Below are 21,318 nucleotides of genomic sequence, written 5' to 3' on the forward strand. Positions count from 1 at the left end.
CCGGTCATCATCACACTGTCAACACACAGGGCCTCCGAGGTTAAAACCCAGCGTGAAAAGCAGGTCTCCGCTGCAGGTGAGGGCGGGCTGGGCAAGCTCTCCCTCCTCCCGAGCCAGGGGGAACGAGCGAAGGAGAGGCCCGACCAGGGCCGCTGGAGGGGTGGAGGCGGAGGCGCAGCCCCGGCCTGGCCCTGGTGGGCAGGATCCTGTGCGTGGAAGGCCCCCAGCCCCGACTGAGCAGACACATGCCCTGAGCAGACACAGGGGCTCCCTGTGCCCAGTGGGACGATTCTCAGGAGCATCCAGCTGGCACTTCACAGAGTCCCTCGGGAGGCCGAGCTCCAGTTGTCCACAACTGTCACCCGCTTAGTATGGTCCTACTGGCTTTTCTGCCTCCCCGGCGCATGTTCCCACCCCCCACCTGTGCTGCCTGGGGTCATCTCTCAAACACACTCCCCGTCCTTTGTCCTCAGGTGTGCTTCTGAGGGATTCCACATGATGAGCAGGAGAATGGGTGCAATAAACGCGAACACCGACCCCTTGCAGACCTGTCTAGATGCCTGGGATGTGGCCCTGTGGCCCACCACCCCCTCGCCCCCCGAGGCACCCACAGGGTGGATCCCTGAGAAAAGACACCTGCCAGAAGGCCCTACAAGCGGGTCGAGTCACACCAGCATGTGAATGGCCAGCCAGCTCCAATGCTTGAGGGGACAGGAAATGACTGCAAGTCGGCAGAGCTCTTCCAGAAGCTCCTGGTGTCCCCGAATGCCCTGAGGCCACCCTCTCTCCTCTGACCCTGGCCCCCCGCCCTGCCCCAAGCTGTCTCCTTGGCACCAGCAGTGTCGGCTGCAGAAGCTCACCTGCACAGCAGTAGGAGACCCTTGAGAAACCAAACGTGCAGGTCGTGATGAGGGCACGGCCGCAGTCACTAGTGCAACATTTCTGAAACCCCCCTCAAAGGCTGCCTTCCTCCCCAAGCAATGCTGCCTATTGGCCAAGCCCCAGCGGAGCCTGGGGAGAAGCCGAATGCTGGCCGGACACCGTGTGGTGACGGTCCAGTCCCGCCCCAGCCCCCTGCTGAGAAAGAGCAGCTTCGGTGGTGGCCCGAAGCCCGAGAGCCTCAGACGCACTGGGGCTGAGATGGGGCAGTGCTTCCCTCATGTCACCTTGGTAACTTTGTCGCGGAGACGCCTCCTTGTCAGGATGTTTATTTTTTAATTAAGAAATAGCAAAGGGATATTCATACTATTTTTGCCTTGAAATAAATCACTTAATCAATGAAGCAACAGGTATTTCCCGGGCACCAGCCGTACAGTTCCGTGGCTGGCAGGTGTGCGACAAGGTGGAGGCCGGTGCTTGGGGTACAAGAGCCAAGCCGAGGGGTCAGAAAGAGATGCATGAGCCCCTAAGACACAATGCGAGGAAGCTCACGAGGAAGTATGCCACAAATCCGTTCTGGAGAAAGAAAAGATGTTCATAAATAAAGGAAAGCCAAGTAAGACACAGAACCTGCAACACGGCAAAGTGGTCCGGCCTTCACAGGAGGCAGCGGGTGGTTCTTGGAAGAGGCGGCTGGTCTTTGAGAAAGATTGGGACGAAGCAAACTTGGGGGACAGAGGGGAGAAAGAGGTGGCAGAGGGGACAGTGGCCTGATGCCAGAGGCTGCCACGCATGAATGCCCCCAAAGAGCAGCAACAGTGTGCGTCAGTAGGAGACTTCTGCACCTGCCGATATCTCGCTGCATACAGGGTAATGCAATTGCCCCACTGATATCCCGCAATGCAGTTCTCAGCAAGGTGGCTTTTGTCTCATTATTTAATAGGAAATAGGTCATCAGGCTTTCGATGCTCGGCCCGTGTGCGGGCTGTGGGCTGCTCACTCACGCCGCCCTGCGACCCTCCGCACGCGCTCATCATCCCACTGCTGACGGTGTCTGGGCCGTTTCCGCTTCGGGGCTGTTACGAATGATGCTGTATGAACATTCTATATGTGTGATCACCAGAATTGCGGCTTTCTTTTCGTCTGACGTATTTATTCAGCACAAAAGATACTACAGGGAGAGGAGGAGAGAAGAGGAGCCTGACTTGAGCGTTTGAGGAGCACCCGCAACGCGCCAGCCTCCGTATCTAACGGGCCACACAGCACCCTCGAGGCAGGTGTCCGTGACTCTGCATCCAGGGTTCCTCCGCAGTCACTGCCCAGGGAGGGAAGCACAGCAAGAGTGAGGCCGGGGGGCTGCGCACCAGGTGTTGAACCCACGTGCAGCCAGTCCCACATCCTGAGATTTAGTGCATGTCCCCAGAATGTTAGTCCTCCGCGTTCCTACCCCGGCGTCCCTGGCATCGGGCAACAAGGACCCTGCACTGAGTGCGGTTCTCCGGCGCACCAGACACGATCTCCTGTGGGAGACACCACTGAACTCGCCGGCCAAACGCTGAACATGTTTTTGATGATTAGCGGGTTAATGAGAATTTTTCGATGTCATGATAAAATGTAAACGTACTCGGGTTATACGTTCAGCTGCTCTGAGGGGGCACCGGCGTCTGCAATGTACATTATAGGGTGTTCGAGTTATCCGGCTGCTTTGGAAACCCCTCTGGGCTCAGAGTGGGCTGAGAATGTCGGGTTTCCTCCCCTTCCTACTGACAGGAGGAAAGCCCGCTCACTTCCTTCTGAGCGACACCAAGAAAACAAGGGATTATTGTGTTTGCTGCCTTTTCTCAATCAGGTCGTAAAACACATACACACAGATGTGTAAGAATCGGAAGCTAATCCGACCGGGAAATCCGGCTGGAGAGCACTAAGCCCCAAACAGGATTACGCCGGGAGGCTGAGCACACAGCCAGCATCTGTCTGAAAACATCTGTCCATCACACAAAACTGGGCTTGGGGACAGCCGACTGTCTGTGACAGACACTCCTTAGGGAGACAGAGAGTGGGAGGGCTATGTCTGTCTTCCTTCTTGTGCAGTCCTGGGGCTGAGAACAAGATGGGTGTGTAACACGGTGTTCTGTGAACGCAGGCAAGACTGGGGGCTTTTGCACGACATGTCACCACAGGGCGGGGGTGTCTCTGTCTAGGAGGGACAGGGGAAGGTGATGACCCTCCCTCACTCTGTCTGGAAGCCTGACTTTTGGGAGCCATGTGTCCCTGTTGAGCCAGCTCCTGATCTGCTTTCTTATGTCAGGGGACACAGGATGTGGCTGTGTCTGGGCAGCCATAGGGAACCCGGGACTTTTCAGAGGAAGAGATGTGACAGTTAAGTGCCATCTGTCTTCACAAGGGCCCAGAAAGAAAACAGTTCTATTTGTCCACGATGAGTTTGCTGAGGTCCTCCCAGAACTAATGTCTAAGGTTCAAATTAATTTCCGTCTCCCTGCTTTAGTGTTCAGGCTCTGGGGTCCCCATCCTAGTGCGAGAGCCTCGACTTCTTTCCTTAAATCGCACTCTGTGAGCTGGTGTCCCCTTACAGCAGTCTCACGGACAGGGCAAGCCTCAGAGTGGCCCATCCTGGCCAAGGGCATCTCACCTGCCGCCTTTTACTTAACATTCCTACACGTGTTTATGACTTCACCCCTCCTCCCCCCAACGTCCAAGTTCAGTGCTGTTGAGGGCAGAATTTCAAGCCTGGACCCGGATCTCTTGAGTCTGCTTATCAGGGCAGAGACAAAACGACATGTATGTGAAGCCGTGTTGTACACTGCAAAGCAGGTCGGAAGTAGGTGGCATCCTTCCTTGGAGTGAAAGGTTAGGTTCCAAGGACTCACACAACTCCAGTGTGGCCCAGCACAGCAGTTCCTCGTCTCAGGGAAAACCACAGGACACGCCCGAGGCCACACAGCCAGTGGGTGTCAGAGCTCCAGCTAACCCCTGAAGTCTGGCTCCAGAATCCAGGCTCCTAACTGCTGTCCCCTCCTGCCTCTCTGCCCTGGAGAACCAAAGGAGAAAGCAAACTTTGCTTGTGGGTGGTAATGACAGTGAGGCTGCGGAAAAACCTGCTCCCAGCCCAGGACTCGGAGGTCAGGCTCCCACTCTGCCCTGACTTTAATCAGTCAGATCCTCAAGATGTCCAGCTTCACTGGTCTCCCCAGACCGTGCAACAGGGGGAGGTCTGCCCTTGTCCTGAAGCAGTCAGAGCATCTCCCCTCGAGGGACAGTGACTTGCCATAAAGAAAAAGTCCCAGGAAGACACCCAGTTGTCCCACCAGTGGGATCACAGGAGGCCAGTGTGAGCCACAACCACCCCGATCTGCTTCCTGCTTCAAGAAGACACAAACTTGAAATGCAAATTATGGTTTTTATAGAATTTCCAGCGTAAATCTTCGGTCTTCCGAGGAGCGCATTCACAGGAGAGGTGCGAGCCCGTTCCGGCTGTCTCCCAGACTGGGCAGTAACAGCAGTGTAAGCAAACGATCAGTATAGGCTGCCTCTGGAATGTGTTCCCGCAATTGCCGTTGTGGTTCCCCTAGCATCTCAGCCCAGTAGGAGCCAGCTGGCCTGGCCAGGGAGTGGCGGGCACAGGGCACTTGAATGCACGTCCCAAAGGCGGCTACTGGGAGGGAAGGTGGTTCCACTCAGCCCTGACTGGGTCAGCCTCAAAGGCTCGGCTCTGCCTTCGGTCACACAGAGGATGCCTTTCCCACCTGCAGCGTCCTGGGCACCCCAGCCTTACTGAGCTCTGCACTCTCTGCTTCAGAAGGAAAACTCAACAGCGGGACCAAAGTCACACAGGATGTTTAGCACGTGGTCGGAGGACAAGTCAGAGCACCTGGACAGCAACTGGGTCATGTCACTAAACCCAGTCCTCCTCTCTCAGGCTCTTCCCAAACTCGAGGTGCCACTGTCCAGGCTGGACAGCAGCTCGACAGCAAGACAGCTAAAGGCAGCGCCTCATTCACTCGCCAGACGGGCCGGTGACCCCTAACAAGGCCAGTGCTTGGTGGTCCCCAGCATGGAAGCACGGAGGGAAACTGCGCAGGGCCCCCACCTGGAAAGGCCCCTGCAACGCAAGCTCGCGGGCGGATCGGCCAGCACAGCTCACGGGCCGTGCTGCCTCACCGTGCAGCTGCGGAAGTGAATGCAGAGGCGGCCAAGGGACGTGCCCAGGGTCACACGGCCGAGCTGCACCTGAACCCAGGATTGCCTGGCTCCCACCCTCAGCTTGCTTTTCACCTCAGACGCCCCATGGAGCCAGCTGTTAAATATTGCAAAGGAAAAGTAGGACGCGTATCATTAGTTTTTCTTTCTTTTCTTTTCACTGGACTCAGAGAGGCCTGAGTAACGAACTTGGAGTTCCAGTAACTGCTGTGTCGGGGCTGGCCCTCAGCAGAGCTGTCCCAGGAGGCATTCTTCCCCCTCAGTCCTACGACAACCTGAGACCTTCCTGCCACTGAAGAGAGCGGAAGAAATGGACAATAAAGGTGGTAAATGTATCTGATGCCTTCAGAGGAGCATAAACCCTGTTGCAGTCCTACAGCCTGCTCCTCCGAGCAGAGAGTGCCTCCGTAACGCCGGGTGCGGGGGCACCGAGCCAGGCAAAGGGGACGTCTGGCCAGAGGGTGCTCACGGGAGCCCGGCCACCGGGGCAGCAGCTCCCTCTGCCACAGCTCAGCTGCCCTGGCCAGTGAGCGAGAACACGCTGCTCACACTGGGGGTGTTGCCCCTTTGTGTACCCCTGGTACCCAAGCAGTGCAGTGCTGGCCGTGACTGCAGTGGGTGAGAAAGATAAAACGTCCAGCACATTCCATAGGGAACTTGAGTACAACAAAGTAATGAGGTGAGTCTCCTGCGAAGCAAGTAGCTTTTAAGTTCCATGTGAACCTACAGCGTGAGGTGGCCGCCCAGACAACCAGCACAGGCTTGGTGGCACCCACGAGACAGGGCTTGGAGGAGGCTGCCATGAGCGCCACTGCCGGTCAGAGCCCAGCAGGAGAGTGGCACTCAACTCTGAGAGCAGTGTCTGGTGAGAGCCGGAATACAAGCGGCTGGAAACCATGACTCTGTGTGACACTGAGTGATGTGTGACATTGTGTGACACCGTGTGACACTGAGTGGAGTGTGACATTGTGTGACCCTGCGTGATACTGAGTGATGTGTGTGACACCGTAACATTGAATGATACTGTGTGACATTCAGTGATGTGACATTGTGTGACACTGAGTGATGTGTGTGACATTGTATGACATTTTGTGACTGTGACATTGAGTGTCGTGTGTGACACTGTAACTATGTGACATTGAGCATTGTGTGACACCATATAACAGTGAGTGACAGTGTGTGATGCTGAGTGACATTGATGTGTGTGACATTGTGTGACAATGTGTGACATTCAGTGACACTGTGACTATGTGACATTGAGCGTTGTGTGACACCATGTAACAGCGAGTGACAGTGTGTGATGCTGAGTGACATTGAGTGATGTGTGTGACATTGTGTGACAATATGTGACATTCAGTGACATTGTGACAAGGAGTGTTATGTGTGACATTGAGAGATGTGTGATATTGAGTAATATTGTGATACTGACACTGTGCGACATTGATGTGTACGACATTGTGTGACACTGTGTGATGAGACACTGTGTGATAGTGAGTGACATGTGTGACACTGAGTGATGTGTGACGCTGTGTGACACTCAGCACATGGGGGACTCGATGGCCACTTTACATTCCAGAAGGGTTTTCAGGAGGAAGAGCAGTCTAGGGCCTGGCAGGGTGAGCCCAGGCCCGGGGGCAGAAGCTGCGATGGCGTTTTGGAATCTCCTTCCCAGTTGGAGCCGCCGGCTAAGCACAGTGGCCGGCCTCCTGGTGCTGCCTGTCCCCGGACTGGCAAGTGGAGAGACCACAGAGGCACCTCAAACCTCACTGTCTAAAGCAGAGCTCTCAGTCCTGGACTTTCTGCCGCCTCCATCGGGGCACACGGCACCCCCACCTCGCTGTCGAGGCCTTTCGCTCACGCCCGGCGCTGATCTGCCGGACGGCGCTCCCCACCACGCAGCCTCCTCTCCTCCCTCTGCACTGCTGCCCCTCGCAGTCTGTCCTCTCCCCAGGGGCTGCGCCGGCCTTCAGAGCAAGAGAAGATCCCTTTGCTCAAAATCTGCAATGGCCCCATCACATCTGGAAGAAAACTCAAGGGACCAGGGCCCATGGACTGGGTTTGGCACTGCTACCCCAGAAGCCCTGCTTTTCTGCGGTGACCCAGGCCTACCAGGTGGCTGGGCCACCTCCCAGGTGACAGAGCAGCCACGCAGATCCAGTGGCAGGGGTGGCTGCCCAGAGGCAGCATGGCTGAGCGTCAGGTGCCACCTGGGACTCCAGGCCTGTCTCCACAGCATGCCCGTCACAAGGTGTAACATGACTCGCAGCTCGGCGGGACCCCCATCCTCCTGTGCCCCCCTGTCATCTCCACTGCCGCCCGATGCTGCCTGAGCCTGGGGTGCACGAGTGATGGGTGGGCACACGCTCACTCTCCCGTGGGGGGCTCGACCTCTCCCCTCCACTCCCTGAAACTGACTCTATGCTCAGGCCTCACAAGGCTGCAAATGGTGACCACAGGGACAGCCCTGTAAGGTCCCTTATCGTGGCCCCTGGGAGAGACAAAGCCACCATCTTCCACTGACGTAACAAAGCAGAACTGCTCGTTGGCCCGGGTGAGCTGACATCATCCAGAACCACCACGAGGCTGGGGCGGGCAGTGCCCACTGGCCTGACCCAGGGGCTGCAGGACCCAGGAGGGGCTGAGCAAGGTTAGCTCCTGCTACCAAACACGGGAGTCACCGCTGAGTCACCACCACCAGTGTGAACCACACCCACACTAGGTGCCCCAGGGCCACGGTGGGCTGGGGAGGATATGGAAGACATGATAATGCTCCCCTACCTCCATCTACATCTTTCTTAGAAGTTCTGAGGCCTGGTGCAGATTTACACCTAGCTTGATGCTTCAGAGGAGAAAAATGCCCTGGCCATGCAAATTCATCCCATTGGCATTTACATTTTCCATCATTCATTTGGGTACAGGATATTTTCGGCAATTTCCTAGTATCCAAAGCAAATTATTCTCATGGGGCGCCGATGCGTGCTTGGGAAAGTGGCCATGCCAAGGGAGGGGCGTGAGCTGGTTTGAGGTGCTCTCTCTGTTCCCCCTGCAAACACCCGTGCGGCTTCTGATTTCTGACTTCTCTGTGTGTCACTGTCCAGTTGAGACAGGGTGACCGAGCATGTTGAACACTGAGAAGGGCAAAAAGCCCAGAAGGGCAGGGGTCGGGAAGAAGGAATTCTGAGGCTGACATCTGGGAAACTGGATATGCTAGTTTGCAAATCTAAATCCTTAAACTGTCTTCTGGGAACGGCAGGAATTATGGAGTTTATTTTCTTTTGCTCTGATCTCCGCGCCCACCCTGCCCGAGGCAGACTCTCTTGGTTAATTCCAATGTTGTAGGACCGTCCCTGACTTGCAAGCCAGGCTGTGAATCAGCAGTTTTCAAAAGGGTGGTGCCAGGTCTTTTACATGTATGCACTGCAGGATTTTGTTTTTACTTTCTTAGTATGGAAAGATTTAAATACATATAAAAGTAGACAGAACAGAATGAACTCTACTTTTCTATTATCCAGTTTCAACAACTATTAACCCATGAAGACAGCGTTTCAGTGTAGCTACCACAATGCCTGCATCAGAATCACTTAGAAGTCTTGTTAAAAACGCAAATTCCTGGATCCCAGCCCAGACCAAAGTCTATCACAATTTGGGGGTTTGACTCCAAGAATCTGCACTTTTCCCATTCGCTCTCCCAAAGGCTTCTCACAGATACCAAGGTGTGGCGCTCACTGGTGGGGGTTACAGAGCTCTGGGTGGGGTCCCAGCTCCGCCATTTACAAGCCGGGCAGCAGAGCAAGTGTCTGCACCAGAACGTGAATGTCACAGGGCCGCCATGAGGAACACACAAGACAATGGAAGACGCCTGGCACGCAGTCGATGTTCACTGCACATCTGACGCTTTTACTCTCCTGCTTAACTGACGTTTGGTTTCTAAGCCGAGGGACATGTACACCAAGATGGAGAAGGGCCAGGCTTGCAGAAGGAGACCCTTCCTCCAATCCACGGGCCCTGCGTCTCTCGGTGGTCGGGCTGTACCTTATGTGTTTCTGTTCAGGGCCACCGACCAACAGAGAAGAAAATATTCTAGGGGCCACAAGAGTAGACAGCAAGTTTTTAATGAAGGAAAGTGAAATAAATTGTTAAATATCTACTTCTAAAATTAAGAAAAAGCAATGTTAAATTCTACTCAATTAAAAGCAAATCCTTTAAAAATTCCCATTTGAGCTGAGATCAGGAAAGGGAGAAGGATGGAGAGGAAGAGGGGGTGGGGGCAGGGGTGGTGCTAAAGAGTTAAAGATGATTCCAGAGAGAGGAGGAGCAAGAAGGTGGAGAAACACGGAAAGCCGAGGTCAAAGCCAAGGAAAACAGGAGGGAAGGAGTGGTGGCAGGCAGGGGACCGCAGTGTCACACTCACAGGCTCTCCTGGTTCACAGAGCAACATGCCTATCTACGGCCTCTTAGGATTCCAGGAAGGATTTTTTTTTAAAGGAACTTTTATATTTATACACAAAATGATATGTCTGGGATTTGCTTCAAAATAATCCCAGGGGCAGAGGAGGCGGGTGTGTGCAGAGAGGAAGCGAGACTGGCCTTGGGCTGACAGTCGTTGGGTTGACCAGTGGAGGGCACACAGGGCTTCATCACACCTTTCTCTTTTACATATGCTTGAGATTTGCCATTATTAAAGTTTAGGAAGTTTAACCATTTACAACTATACACAAACCAGGAAGTTCCTAGGTTGATATTAGCCCCTGTGGGTCAGATATGGTCCTCAATCGGAGGTTCTCTGTCCTTTATTAAGAAAACTCAGAGATTAAAGGAGGCTAAGTGTGAAAGCATTTATTACTAGCTGTCAGGCAAATGTTTGCCAAATGGATGGATAGAGACCTTCGTCAGGAAATAATGCTTTGTCATTCCGTCTGTCTTTGTGACCCTGGGCATTTGTTAAGAAGCAGGGGCTGGGCAGGGGTCAGAGCGTGGACTCCCCGCAGAGCAAGCCCACCCTGTCCGGCCGGGGATTAAATGCACCAGTCCTGGTGTCATCAGCTCCAGGCTCGAATGGCAGCCGACTCATCGCAAACTTGCTCCTGTGTCTGACACGCACAGAACTCAACCCAGCCTTGCACTTAACAGGCGCATGACTGTCCCTTCTGAAGGAAGATGGGGACCTTGTTTCCCCATCGTCAGATGTGGACACAGGTGTAGACGTAATCAAGAGAATAATGTGCTCCATATAAATTCATTCTGCGAAGCGCACGAATCAGTGAGATGACCTCAGTCACGGGCCGGAATTCCTCCAAGGAGGCAGTTTCTAAAACACGGAGCCCGGCACCATCTCCCTTTCCAGCATCGGCCTCCTGGGCCTGGAAGGGGTGCCTGTCGCACTGTCTTCCTGAGGTGCCACCTGCTGTCTCGCCAGGTGCTGTCCCATCCACAGGGGACCCCCTCTGTGACCTCAGGCGCATCTATCCACCCACACGTGTCGGTTAATCCCCTGTGAAGTCCAAGGCACTGAAGATGGGAGATGGGGTGCTGACAGGGACGCTGTCCCCACCCTCGAGCTGCTCAGAGAGACGAGATCTATCCCTTAGCGAGCGAGGTACGCCCCCGCCCTGCCCCACGCGTGCTCAGCCCTGGCCCAATTTCTTGTGCACGTTCTAACCTTGGGCAGGTGGGATTTAAGGAAGGGGGGTGGTCACAAAAACCCACTGCTCAGACCTCCTGCTGGGGGGAGCTGGGCTGCAAGACACCACCCCCTTCACGCAGAGGCCACGCCCCCCAAGCCCCCAACTCCCATCCCCCACACTCTCCCAGGCTGCCCCCAGCCGGTGACTGGCCAGCATCGGCCTGTTCCCTCGGCCTTGGGACCCCCGGAGCAACTTGCCACCCAACTGGCCGAGACTTTCTCAGAACTGTGCCACCAGCTGGGACTCTCACTGCCCTCTCCTCTCTGCCCGCTGTGTCCACAGGTGTCAGAACCACACGCAGACTCTCCCCGCCTCCTCCTGCCTCCTCCTCGGTCCTGCCCAGCAGCTCACCCAACACAGCTCTCGCATGTTGAGCCCCGTTCTGGCATCTGCCTCTTGAAGGACCTGCACACAGCGTATCGAGGCTCTGCCTTGTACCTGGGTCCTGCCGACAGGACGCTGTCCCTTCTGTCCTGTGAAGGGCGCTATCAGTCCCGTCTGGTTTACCAGAGCCTATGTGGCCTGGGACTCTGTCGTGTCCCTGAATTTTCTGGGCACCCTGCAAGTGGGGCTCCGGGTCACACCTTGGCCTGGCTCCCGTGCCTACTGACAGGGGCCTGTTCTTTCGTTCGTTGGGGCCCCCTGAGGTGGACCCCGGGGGGCCACCACCCCAGCCTGTGTCTCGCCCGCAGGAGTCTCCTGACTGGCTGTGCTTGCTCTGCCCTCGTCCGGCCCCGGGGCAGCCTGGCCTAGGCCTGGGCTCCTCCAGGTCTCCAGGGGATGCACTTCCCTGGCCTGGTGGGAGTGAGGGTGGGCCTGGCCCCGGCACTGGCCCAGGGTGAGCGCTTCTGCGGTGGTCCCATCAGAATCGGGGAGGATCGCCATTCCTGGGAGCAGGTATCCTTTCTTATTTCCTTCCCCCCAGAACACGACACACAGGCTGCTCTAGTGGCTCCTGGCAGCCACTGTGACCGCGAGGAAAGGTGGCTGAAGCCCAGGTGGACACAGAGAGAAAGAACATGGCCCCACCCTGGACTTCCTGCTCTGAGACAAATAGTGTCGTTCAAGTTTCTGTTAGTTCCAGCCACAGACGCGTCCCAAGGAGGGGAGTCCGTCTAACACAGCCAGACCACGGCCCTTTCCAGAAGCAGGTGGAGGCTGCTGGCTCAGGAAGTTGGTCTAGAGGCAATTAAATCTTTGTGGGTGTGACACAGACTGCATTCTCACTGCTATTTATGGAAAGCAATCTTCTTAGAATAGATAACTCAGAACAGACCTTGACACCCTGAAGTCAAGCACCAAGAGCCTCTGTTTTGAAAACAAAGCACCGTCAAGTGCTGGAAGATGCACGTTGGGCCCAGGAGCCCCATCCGGATGGGCAGAGATGGCAGAGGGGCATCAGCAGGGGTGGGGGGACAGAGGAGGAGGGAGGGAGAGGGGAATGGAGGAGACAGAAGGGTCTCTCACCTGCCTCTGAGGTGGTGAGGTGGGAGCCGGAGCCACTCGGATTCCAGCTGGGGCCGTGGTGGACAGGGCCCTCCACCTTACTGCCCCAGGGCCTTCTCTGAAGCTACAGGTGCCCATTCAGCCCACACCTGAACCCCTGCCCTAAAGTAAGAGCAGTTAAGATCCCAGAAGTGATCTTCAGCCAATGGGCAGTGACAGCAGAGGGCAATGGCCCCAGCCTCTTGGGCACCTCTGAGACAGTAGGATGCCCAAGGACTATGCCCCATGGCTACCTGGTAACCGTGGTAACACACCCAAGTTGCCCCCTCTCACTCCCTCCACTCCCTGCCTGCTTGCTTGGGCCACCCTCCAAATTGAAAGCCTGTGCCCAAGTCTTGGTCTCAGGCTCTGTCATCCAGATTAAGAGACACGATAAGTTCACTGAAGAAACACGACCGGAAATGCACCGCACCGGGCCCAGGGATGGTCTGGGGAACAAACAGCTCCACTGAGCACCCGAGAGGTGCCCAGTCTATTACATCCCTTAGGGCAGGCTGGCTGCCCGAGGCGCGTGTTGCTAAGCGAGCCCAGAGGAAGCCCACGCCCACAGGGCCAGTGCACCCCGCACCTTGGACGGCCTCGGAGGCCCAGCACATAGCCAAGGCCCCTGCCTTGTCATCTCCTCGGCGTTGGCCGATTCCCGGTCCTTCCTCCCAAGCCTGGACTCTCTGTTTTCTCTCCTCTCTCAGCTGTCAGCATCGCCACCCACTCGCCCACGACTCGGCCCTTTCCTGAGTCCCATCCGACCAGCTCCCTATCCTGAGTCCTGAAGCCTGGGCCCGCTCCCCTCTCCGTGGCTGGGGAATGCCCCTCCCGCCTTTGACTTCCTGGAGCTGCTTCCCGTTTAGGACTAGGGCTCAAACAGCAGCAAGCACACGCCAAGGACGGGGCCGGCACCACGGCCAGCAGAGCAATTCAGGGGCCGCCGCGCCGTTCCCGGAGAGCACATCCTCCCTCATAGGCCTCCCATGCGGGGACCCGGGGTGACCGGCCAACACTTGCCGTAGCGGTGCCACGCCGTGGCCATGCTCACTCAGTGTCCCCCTTGATGCCCGACCCCCTGACAGTGGGGGCCTGCACTAGGACCCATGTGGGCGGTCAAGGACCTTCTACCCTGGCGGCCAGGGAGCAGCAGCGTGGGCGTCTGGAGTGGGCAGCTCTTTGCCCCCGAATGTACAAGGCGGCGGGTAGTGCCCCACTGAGCATGTGTAGGCGAGTGTGCTTGCTGTCAGATTGCCTTCAGAGATGTTCACTGGCCTTGCCGCTCGTCTGTGACCCTGTCTCCCTGTCCCCATGGCGACTCTAAACAAATACTACACATACTCCCTGCCCTAGATTCTTTCCCCTTATCTGCCTATTGCAACACTGCCACTCCGCAAGGCCGGCTCAAGGCCACCTCCTCCCTGCAGGCTTCCTTGACTACTCCTTCCCACACATCAACTCCAAGAATTCTTCAACCGGTGGCTGTAGCATTGTCTTGTGGGTGAGCCGGCAGTGGTTTCCTGCACATGAATGTCGCATCCGTTGCAGAATCCTCCTGGCACCTCCTGCGGTTAGGCCTGGTGCCTGCAGCACGGGGAGGTTTAACCTGCATTTCCTACCTGTTGGTTCTCTCGTTTGGCCCCTAGGGACATCCTCTCCAACAGGGCGAGGACTCGGATCTGACTGAGACTTTGCTACCTTATAAAAGGGTTTCGGTCCAGTGCAGTCTGGTTGCCCCTGACGCCCTTTCTCCCCAGGAGCTAAGTTCAGGAGCTCCTTAGGCAAAGAGTGAGAAAGTTTGGAAACATGACGATGAGTGACAGAAGCCAGTCACAAAAGGCCACACACTGAATGGTTCCATTTACGGGAAATGTCCAGAATGAGCAACTCCACAGACATGGAACATACATTAGCGCTTCCCAGGGGCTGGAGTGGGAGGACACGAGGAGCGATGGCTAGGGGTGCGGGGTGTCTTCCTGGGGCGATGGGGTGCTCTACAACTGATTGTGGAGGTGGATTCGCAACTCTGCGATTATACTAAAAACCACTGAATGTGCACCTTCAATGGCGAATTGCACAGTATGTGAATTTTATCTTAATATACCTCAAGTGATATATATTTTTAAAAGGGAGTGAAAAGCGGAGATTTGGAGCATCAGGCCCGGGGTGGACACTTGGAGGAGAGGCCGGGCGAGGCTGTTGCTCGAGGTCTCAGGGCACCCCAAGATGGAGATATCATAACTGGAGGGGTCTCAGCTTAGGGCCACATTCCATGGGACCTAAAAATTAGAAATCTTCAAATTTCCTGAGTTGCTGAAGTTCCTTGAACCCAAGTGGAGGACGAATGACACAGTATCCACCAGGGGAGACATTTCCCTAGGCCTAAGGTGCCCCGGGCTCCATCATTTATTCACTCCACAAACACTCGAGCACCAGCTGGGCACCAACCAGGATCCCGCAGGCTGGTGGGGAAACAGACCAGTGTGCTGGGGACAAAGATGCACCTGCTCCCAAAGAGCACCTGCAGCGGGGTGGGAGGTGACTCCGACAGAAGGAACAGCGCCAGCACAAAGCAGAGATCGAGGGCATGCGGTGCATTTGGAGAAAGGCAAAGTAGCGCAGGCAGCCCAGAGCCCGCAGCTCCAACTGAGTGTGGGGTCAAAAAGTTTTGACAACGCAGTGCGTGAGTGAGCGTGTGGGGAACCGAGTCTCTGCCGGCGCTGCTGAGCGTGTGCACTGGCACAGCCTCTGTGAAGGGCAATTTGGCAATGTCTACCTCTTGGATCCAACAATTTTGCTCCCAGGAATTTATTTCACAGATATATTTACACATATGCATGCAAGTATGGATAACAACGTTTGTTGCAACATTTAAAAAAATATATAGCAAAGGATTGAGAAGAGCTCCACCCACAGAGGCCCGGTTAAATAATCCACAGACTGTCTACATGGTGGAGTAGGATACAGCCACGAACAGGAGGTGGCATTTCCTTTGCACTACTGGGAAATGATTGCTGGCACAAACTGTTAAGGGGTTAAAAAGCAAGTTGCAGAACAGTACGTCTGATATGCTACTATTCATACAAAAAAGTAAGAAATTTGTAAATGCAAGACTATCTTTGAAAGGATATGAAGCAACTTGCCTCTGGGCAGAACTGGGGCCTGGGTCCAGCATGAAAGACAGTCTTACTTTTTACCACAGATCTTTTTGTCCTTGTTGAATGTTTTAACACGCACATGTATTACATATTCAACTGCATATACATTTTAACAAACATTCTAGGGACTGAAGTTGATCTATAAACTTCTAGCACATTCAGCTACATGGTGTTGTGCAAATCACTTAATCTGCGCCCCAGGCGCCTCATTTGTAAAAGAGGCACAATGACAGCTCACCCACTTGCAAGCAGGAGCCTGGGAGAGGCCCTGAGATGTGCGGTGCCACGCGACGGGACGCAGCCAGGGACTGTGCCTCGGGTGCAGGGCCCGGCACTCCGCTGGACGCGTGCTCTGTGAGCCAGGCTAGACGCCACTTACTCTCCAGCCGCAGCCTGTGGGCCTGAAAGACCAACGCTGAACGGAGCTGCGCAGGCTGCAGCTCTGTTTGGAAACCTCTTCTCCTTCCGCCCTCCCCGTCCCTCCCCCCCCCACCTGCCAGTGTTCCCTCCCCAGACACAGGACACGTCACCCTTGGCTTCCTTTCCTCTTCGCCTCTGGGCACCCAAACCTGCTCCAGCTATTTTGGTCACTTGTTCCTTCTCCCTCCCCAGGGTCTCCCCTTGGGGTGTGTCTCTCACTGAGGAAGGGCTTGGCTTGGGTGAAGGAGGCGCTGGGGCGGCGGGCAGCATCCGTCCGCTCTCCCGCAATGCCAGCAAGGCCCTGGTGGGACAAACGGAGCCAGTGGCCCTGGCGCTCTGCGGGGTTCGTGCACAAGGGAACCCAGAACGAGAACGCAGGCTGCAGCCTCCCCACTGTCAGCGACAGCTCAACACCAGTCCCCATCCTGGGGCTGTCACCGGCACTTTCTTATTATGGATGTGCTGCTCTCACAGCCGGGGCTGATTAGATAGAGGTCGGCAGGTCCTGGTGGAGCGACATTCCTCACTTCCCCCAACGCCCTCTCACCCTCCAGCTGCCTCCGTTTCCAGCGCTGTCGCCCCGCGGCCACGCCCGGGCTCTGCCCCCGAGAAGGGGGTGGCAAAGGCTGCGGAGGGGAAGGTGCATGCCCCGCGAGAGCTGGGGAACTCCTGCCCCTCGCCCTCCACACGCCCCGCTCTGGCGTGGGCCACAGTGATGCTTGGGGTCTCCTGGAATATCCCCTCACCTCCAGAATCTCATTAGTTCCCTCTCCCCAGTGCTCAGTTGCCCTGGTAGTGGCCGTAGGTCCCTTTGGGGAAGGATGGAGAGAGACAACAGTGCAAACTTCCAGGAGTCTTCAAGGGAACCCGGACTCCCCTTCATTCTAGGGGTGCTGGGTCTGTAAACTGGCACAGGTCTGGGGATTGATTCAGGGGACGTGGCTCTGTTTTTATGATTCAAGTCAGACTCTGGTTCACTCAAAGCAGCCTCTGCTCACACAGAGTTGGGATTCAGTTGGCTCCCAGCGATTTCATTTCTCGGAACGCCACGATCAACCAGCCCCTGCCACAGGTCTCCACGATCCAGACTGTTCCAAATGCTACTTGACTGTGCTGTCCCTGACGGTGACCATGCCTGCCACCTTGCCTTGGTGACTCTCGTTACTGCCACCCAGGGACCCAATCACCCCCACTGCATCCAGGATCCCGGTGGCAGCAGGGCCCACTGTGCTCTCTGACCCACGGAGAAGCAGCCACAGCTCTCCAGGGGGCTGGGCTCCCTCGCAGTCTTGGAAAGAGGCGTGTGTGTGGAGGGGGGAGGTCTCACGTGGCACACCCACGCGAGCTTTCCAACCTCCCTAAGCCATTGATGCCGCCAGCCGTAGCATTCCGAGGGGTGCGTCCATGTCTCAGCCACCCCCCCAAGACTGACAGGAAAAGGGCTGGCCCAGCTCCTTCCTGGCCCTCTCGCAAGCCCAGGGCCAGTCGTGTCTCCACGGGGCACCACCCTGCCATCCGTGGACACTGCACCTGCTCCCCTTCTCCCCTCTCCAGGAAGGAGGTGACTCCAGAGACTTCCGAGAAAGGGAGGCTCCCATGAGCCATGCCACCCAGAGTCCCTGGGATGGGGACACCTGAGCGAGCCCTCGGAGGGCAGGACTGGTCCAAGTGCCATGGCCTCCGTCCCAGAAACTCCTGGGCTCCTCGGACACCCTTGCTGCCCCCTGTGCCCTCGGTCCCTACCCAGGCTGTGCCTGGGGCTCCAGACCCTGCTCCTGTGCCAGCCCAGGGCAGCTCCTGCTCACCCGTCTCCTGCCTTGTCCCTCTGGGGGCTCATCCGTGCGCAGGGGCTCCACGAGGCATAAGGCCTCCACGTGGGACAGTGTAGCACAGGGTGATGCTGGCGCCGAAACCCACTGCCCCGCCCGAGCCTGGGCTTTCACTTTTAGAATCAAGAATGTGAGGACGTGGGGTTGGGGGGCCGCTCACTGTGCCCCTGGGGTCTCACAGCAGGCAGCGGCCTTAGAGCCCACGGGGGCCTAGGACCATCGTGGCCATCTGGGCCCACGGACGCATCGATTCCTTTCACACTTGTGAAGTGAGCGCTCGGTGCCCCATCCTTGGCCAAGAGGCACCACAGGCTGCCTCAAAAGGACATCCCCCCCCCCCAGGATAATGACAAGAGTGGGCGTTGAGGGCTGACGGACAAGCAAGTGTGGCCAGCACACACAACGGAGTGTCATTCAGCCTCAGAAAGGGAGTTCCGACACAGGCTACAACATGGGTCACCCTGAGGACATTGTGCTAGACGATGTAACACAGCAACAAAAGGACAAATCCTACAGGATCCCACTTACTGGAGGATCCCCGAGTGGTCAAATGCACAGAGATAGAAAGCACTACAGAGTGGAGTTGCCAGGGGCTGGGGAGGGAGAGGGGAGTCGCTGTTTAGTGGGGACAGAGTTTAGGAAGATGAAGTTCTGATGGTTACACAACATGTGAGTGTACTTAGTGCCACTGAACTATACACTTAAAAACGGTAAATTTCATATTATGTATATTTATTGCAGTAAAAAAAAAATACCTAAGAAAAAGCAGTGGACGTGTCCCTAAGTGCCCGGGCAGTGCGGGTCCCGCTGGAGCAGAGAGGGGCTCCCCAGGAAGGCCCGAGTCCTAGGCCCCAGCTCCCTGGCCGGCCGTGGCCTGGGCAGGAGGCGTGGTCCAGCCTCTCCACCTTTCGGTCTCAGGTGTCAGACTCGCCCGCACCTGTGCTCTGTTCCAGCCGGATCTCAGAGCCGGGACCCCAGAGCAGGTCTCAGATCTCCCATCTGATGCTAAAACCACCCCCAGCAAGAACAAGGGAGGCTGTGGGGCACCCACCGTGTGCGGGGCAGGCGCTCAGGACGCTTCTGTCCTCACCGGGCCCTCACGGCCGCAGCAGGGGGCACTGTCACCCCAACCCGACCTGGCCCACAGGCAAAGGGTGCTGCCTTGGGCCCACAGCCGGGACCCAGCAGTGCCGGGTCCATGCAGCGCCCCCTTCCTGCCCAAAGCAGCCATTTCTAGAATGTTTTCCCAGCTTTTAGACATTTTGAAACATATTACTTTCATGATTTAAAAAATGCTACCAAATGCATTAAAAATAAATACACACATTATCACTCGGGAGGGATTTCTCCTCCCGTGGAGCTGCGTTCTGTCTTCCCAGGGACACGGGGAACAGGGTGATGAATCCCTCCTCGGTAGGGCAGCCCTTCGGACAGTTGAAAACCGGCCCCGCCCTCTCCGCAAGCGCACGCCCGTCCACGCCAACTTTTCCACCACCTTACTAATCGTCCCTGCCCGTGAAAATATTTACAATTCCATAGAATTAGTATTAAGAAACTGAATAAAACCTAGACATAATAAGCCGGTTTATAATAGTTTTAGAGTCTGTGGTTCAGACTAGAAAGAAGACAGAAGAGGCTCAAAGTGTGGGGGACCCCAGTGTCCCGGGCTCCGAGGCTGCGGGGGGTGGGGGAGGCGGCCTGCACCTGCCTGGCCCTTTCTGCAGTTGGGTGGGGGTGAACGAGGCCACCAAATCCCTCTGGGGCCTGGCAGCTGAGTGGGGGCCCTCCCCCACTTCGATTTTCTTTGATTTTTCTATCCTAGGGATGAAGGTGATCTATTTTTAGCGTGGAGGCTGGTGTAAGTAAGGAGTTGCTATGGCGACCGCTGGTGGTTACAAACCAGGTCCTGCTGCAGCTCCCAGTCATAAATACGTCCCAATTCGGAGCCAGGGGGGCTCGCGGCCTTGGAGGCGGCACTTCCCCATCCACCGGGGTCCCGCCTGCTGTCTTCGTGGTGCCCCCTTAACAGGCTGAGTGAGTCTGGCTAGTGGGGAAGCGGATCAGGACGTGGCACTGCGGTCACAGGAACGGGGGGAGGGGGGGCTTCACCGGGGACGGATGCTGAACTTCAACCATGAGGTGGTAAAAAACATCTGCATTTGTGCAGAGGGGACGGTGGGCAGAGGGGGCTGGCGTGCTGTGCCAGGCACCGGGTCCGGAAGCTCAGGGAAGAGAAGACACGGCGCCTGCTTACAGAGTGGCCAGGGAGGCGGGACACACACGGCTGACGCGACCGCACTGTCTACTACGGCTGCACATGTGCGTCCCCTACTCGGCAGTCCTAGCACAAGCGCACCAGGAAGGCAGCCCGTGTACGAGGACGCGCACAACAGCGCCCCTCGTCACAGCCCCACGCTGGAAACCCCAACGTCCATCAACAACCAGGGGGATGCGTGAGTCTCGAGGTCTGTGCGGATAACGGAGGGCCCCGCGGCGATGAGAGTGGATGGACGTCACCCCCACGTGCTGACACGGCTGCATCTCAACGTTCCAGTGAAAGGAGCCAGACAAATAGATAAACATCACGTAATGTTCACAGCCAGACAGCACTGACCCGGGGGAAAGCGGGGAGGCTGCTGGGTGCCGGTTACAGGAGTGTGTGCAGTTTGTGCAAATTCACCACCGATGATTTGTGCTCTTTCCCGTGTGCTTATACTTTAGTAAACTTTGCCTTAAAAGTCCTTAAAAGTTAGCACTGCATTGTTAGCCAAGTATCAAAATGGCTGTACCGAAAGGCATGAGGCGCTGGAGGGGTTTGAGGCAGACCTGTTCGTGGGCATCGGGACCTCCAGGGGAGGCAGGACCCAAGGCCCTCGGGGCTGTGCCGAGTGCAGGGGCAGAACCGCCCCACCCCGGCCACCAGGGTGGAGTGGACGCCGGGTGGTCCACCATCAGCCACGGGAGCCCCGAAGTGGAGGATGAGCCCAGGGAAGGCAGGCTGGGATAGCAGGAGACCGGAGCTAAGGTAACCCTGAGTGGACTCCGGAAGGTTCCAGAAGGTGAGGTTAATCACTCTCCAGGCTTGGCATACCCAGGGGCTGTCTGGCCTGCAGGCACCAACCTGGAGCTGCAGTGGCCTTCGCCTCTTTCTGTGGCACCAAGCAGACATGGGGGTCATTGCCCACAGCTGCTCAGAGGTCACCTCTAGGCTGCAGCCACTCCTGTTACCCCTTCCCATCAGCCGTAGCTGTTCTGTGACCAAGCCCAGGGCTGGCCAGGCTGAGCCACCCAGGAGCCAGGAGCAGGGAGGGCCAGGGGCTTCAGCTCCTGCATCCCCTGTGAGTGCGGGTGAGCACCGCGGCAGGGAAGGGGGTGTCCTGTGATGGCAGGAGAGGAAGGGGCACACAGTGGCCCCCCATCTCCCAGGCACCGCCCTGCCTGGAGATGGGCTGAGAGACTCATCTCCTGTGCAGGCTGCCACGTGGCACTGACGCATCTCTTGGCCGCCCTGGGACTCACTTTCCCATCTGTGGGAGGGGACACCACCTCCACCACCCACTTTACCTGCCTTAAGAGAGTTATCAAACACAAAAACATCGTAGGAGCCACACCATGTGACATCATCCCTGGTCGCTGATGGTG

The 21,318-nt window shown here is 56.6% G+C and overlaps 1 protein-coding gene across 11 annotated transcripts in view; it reads right to left on the minus strand.

Moving 5' to 3' along the window:
- PRKAG2 (protein kinase AMP-activated non-catalytic subunit gamma 2) overlaps positions 1-21,318 on the minus strand; it is a 251,486-nt gene that overhangs the window by 110,758 nt on the left and 119,410 nt on the right. The window contains exon 4 of one of the 11 annotated variants that reach the window (XM_069461982.1): positions 10,800-10,805. The exons of the other annotated variants lie outside the window; for them this stretch is intronic. Coding sequence (XP_069318083.1) covers positions 10,800-10,805 — 6 coding nt within the window. The remainder of the gene's footprint in view (positions 1-10,799; positions 10,806-21,318) is intronic. 11 annotated transcript variants of the gene reach the window in all.

Source organism: Eulemur rufifrons, chromosome 29, assembly GCF_041146395.1.
Source record: "Eulemur rufifrons isolate Redbay chromosome 29, OSU_ERuf_1, whole genome shotgun sequence".
Classification (NCBI taxonomy): Eukaryota; Metazoa; Chordata; class Mammalia; order Primates; family Lemuridae; genus Eulemur; species Eulemur rufifrons.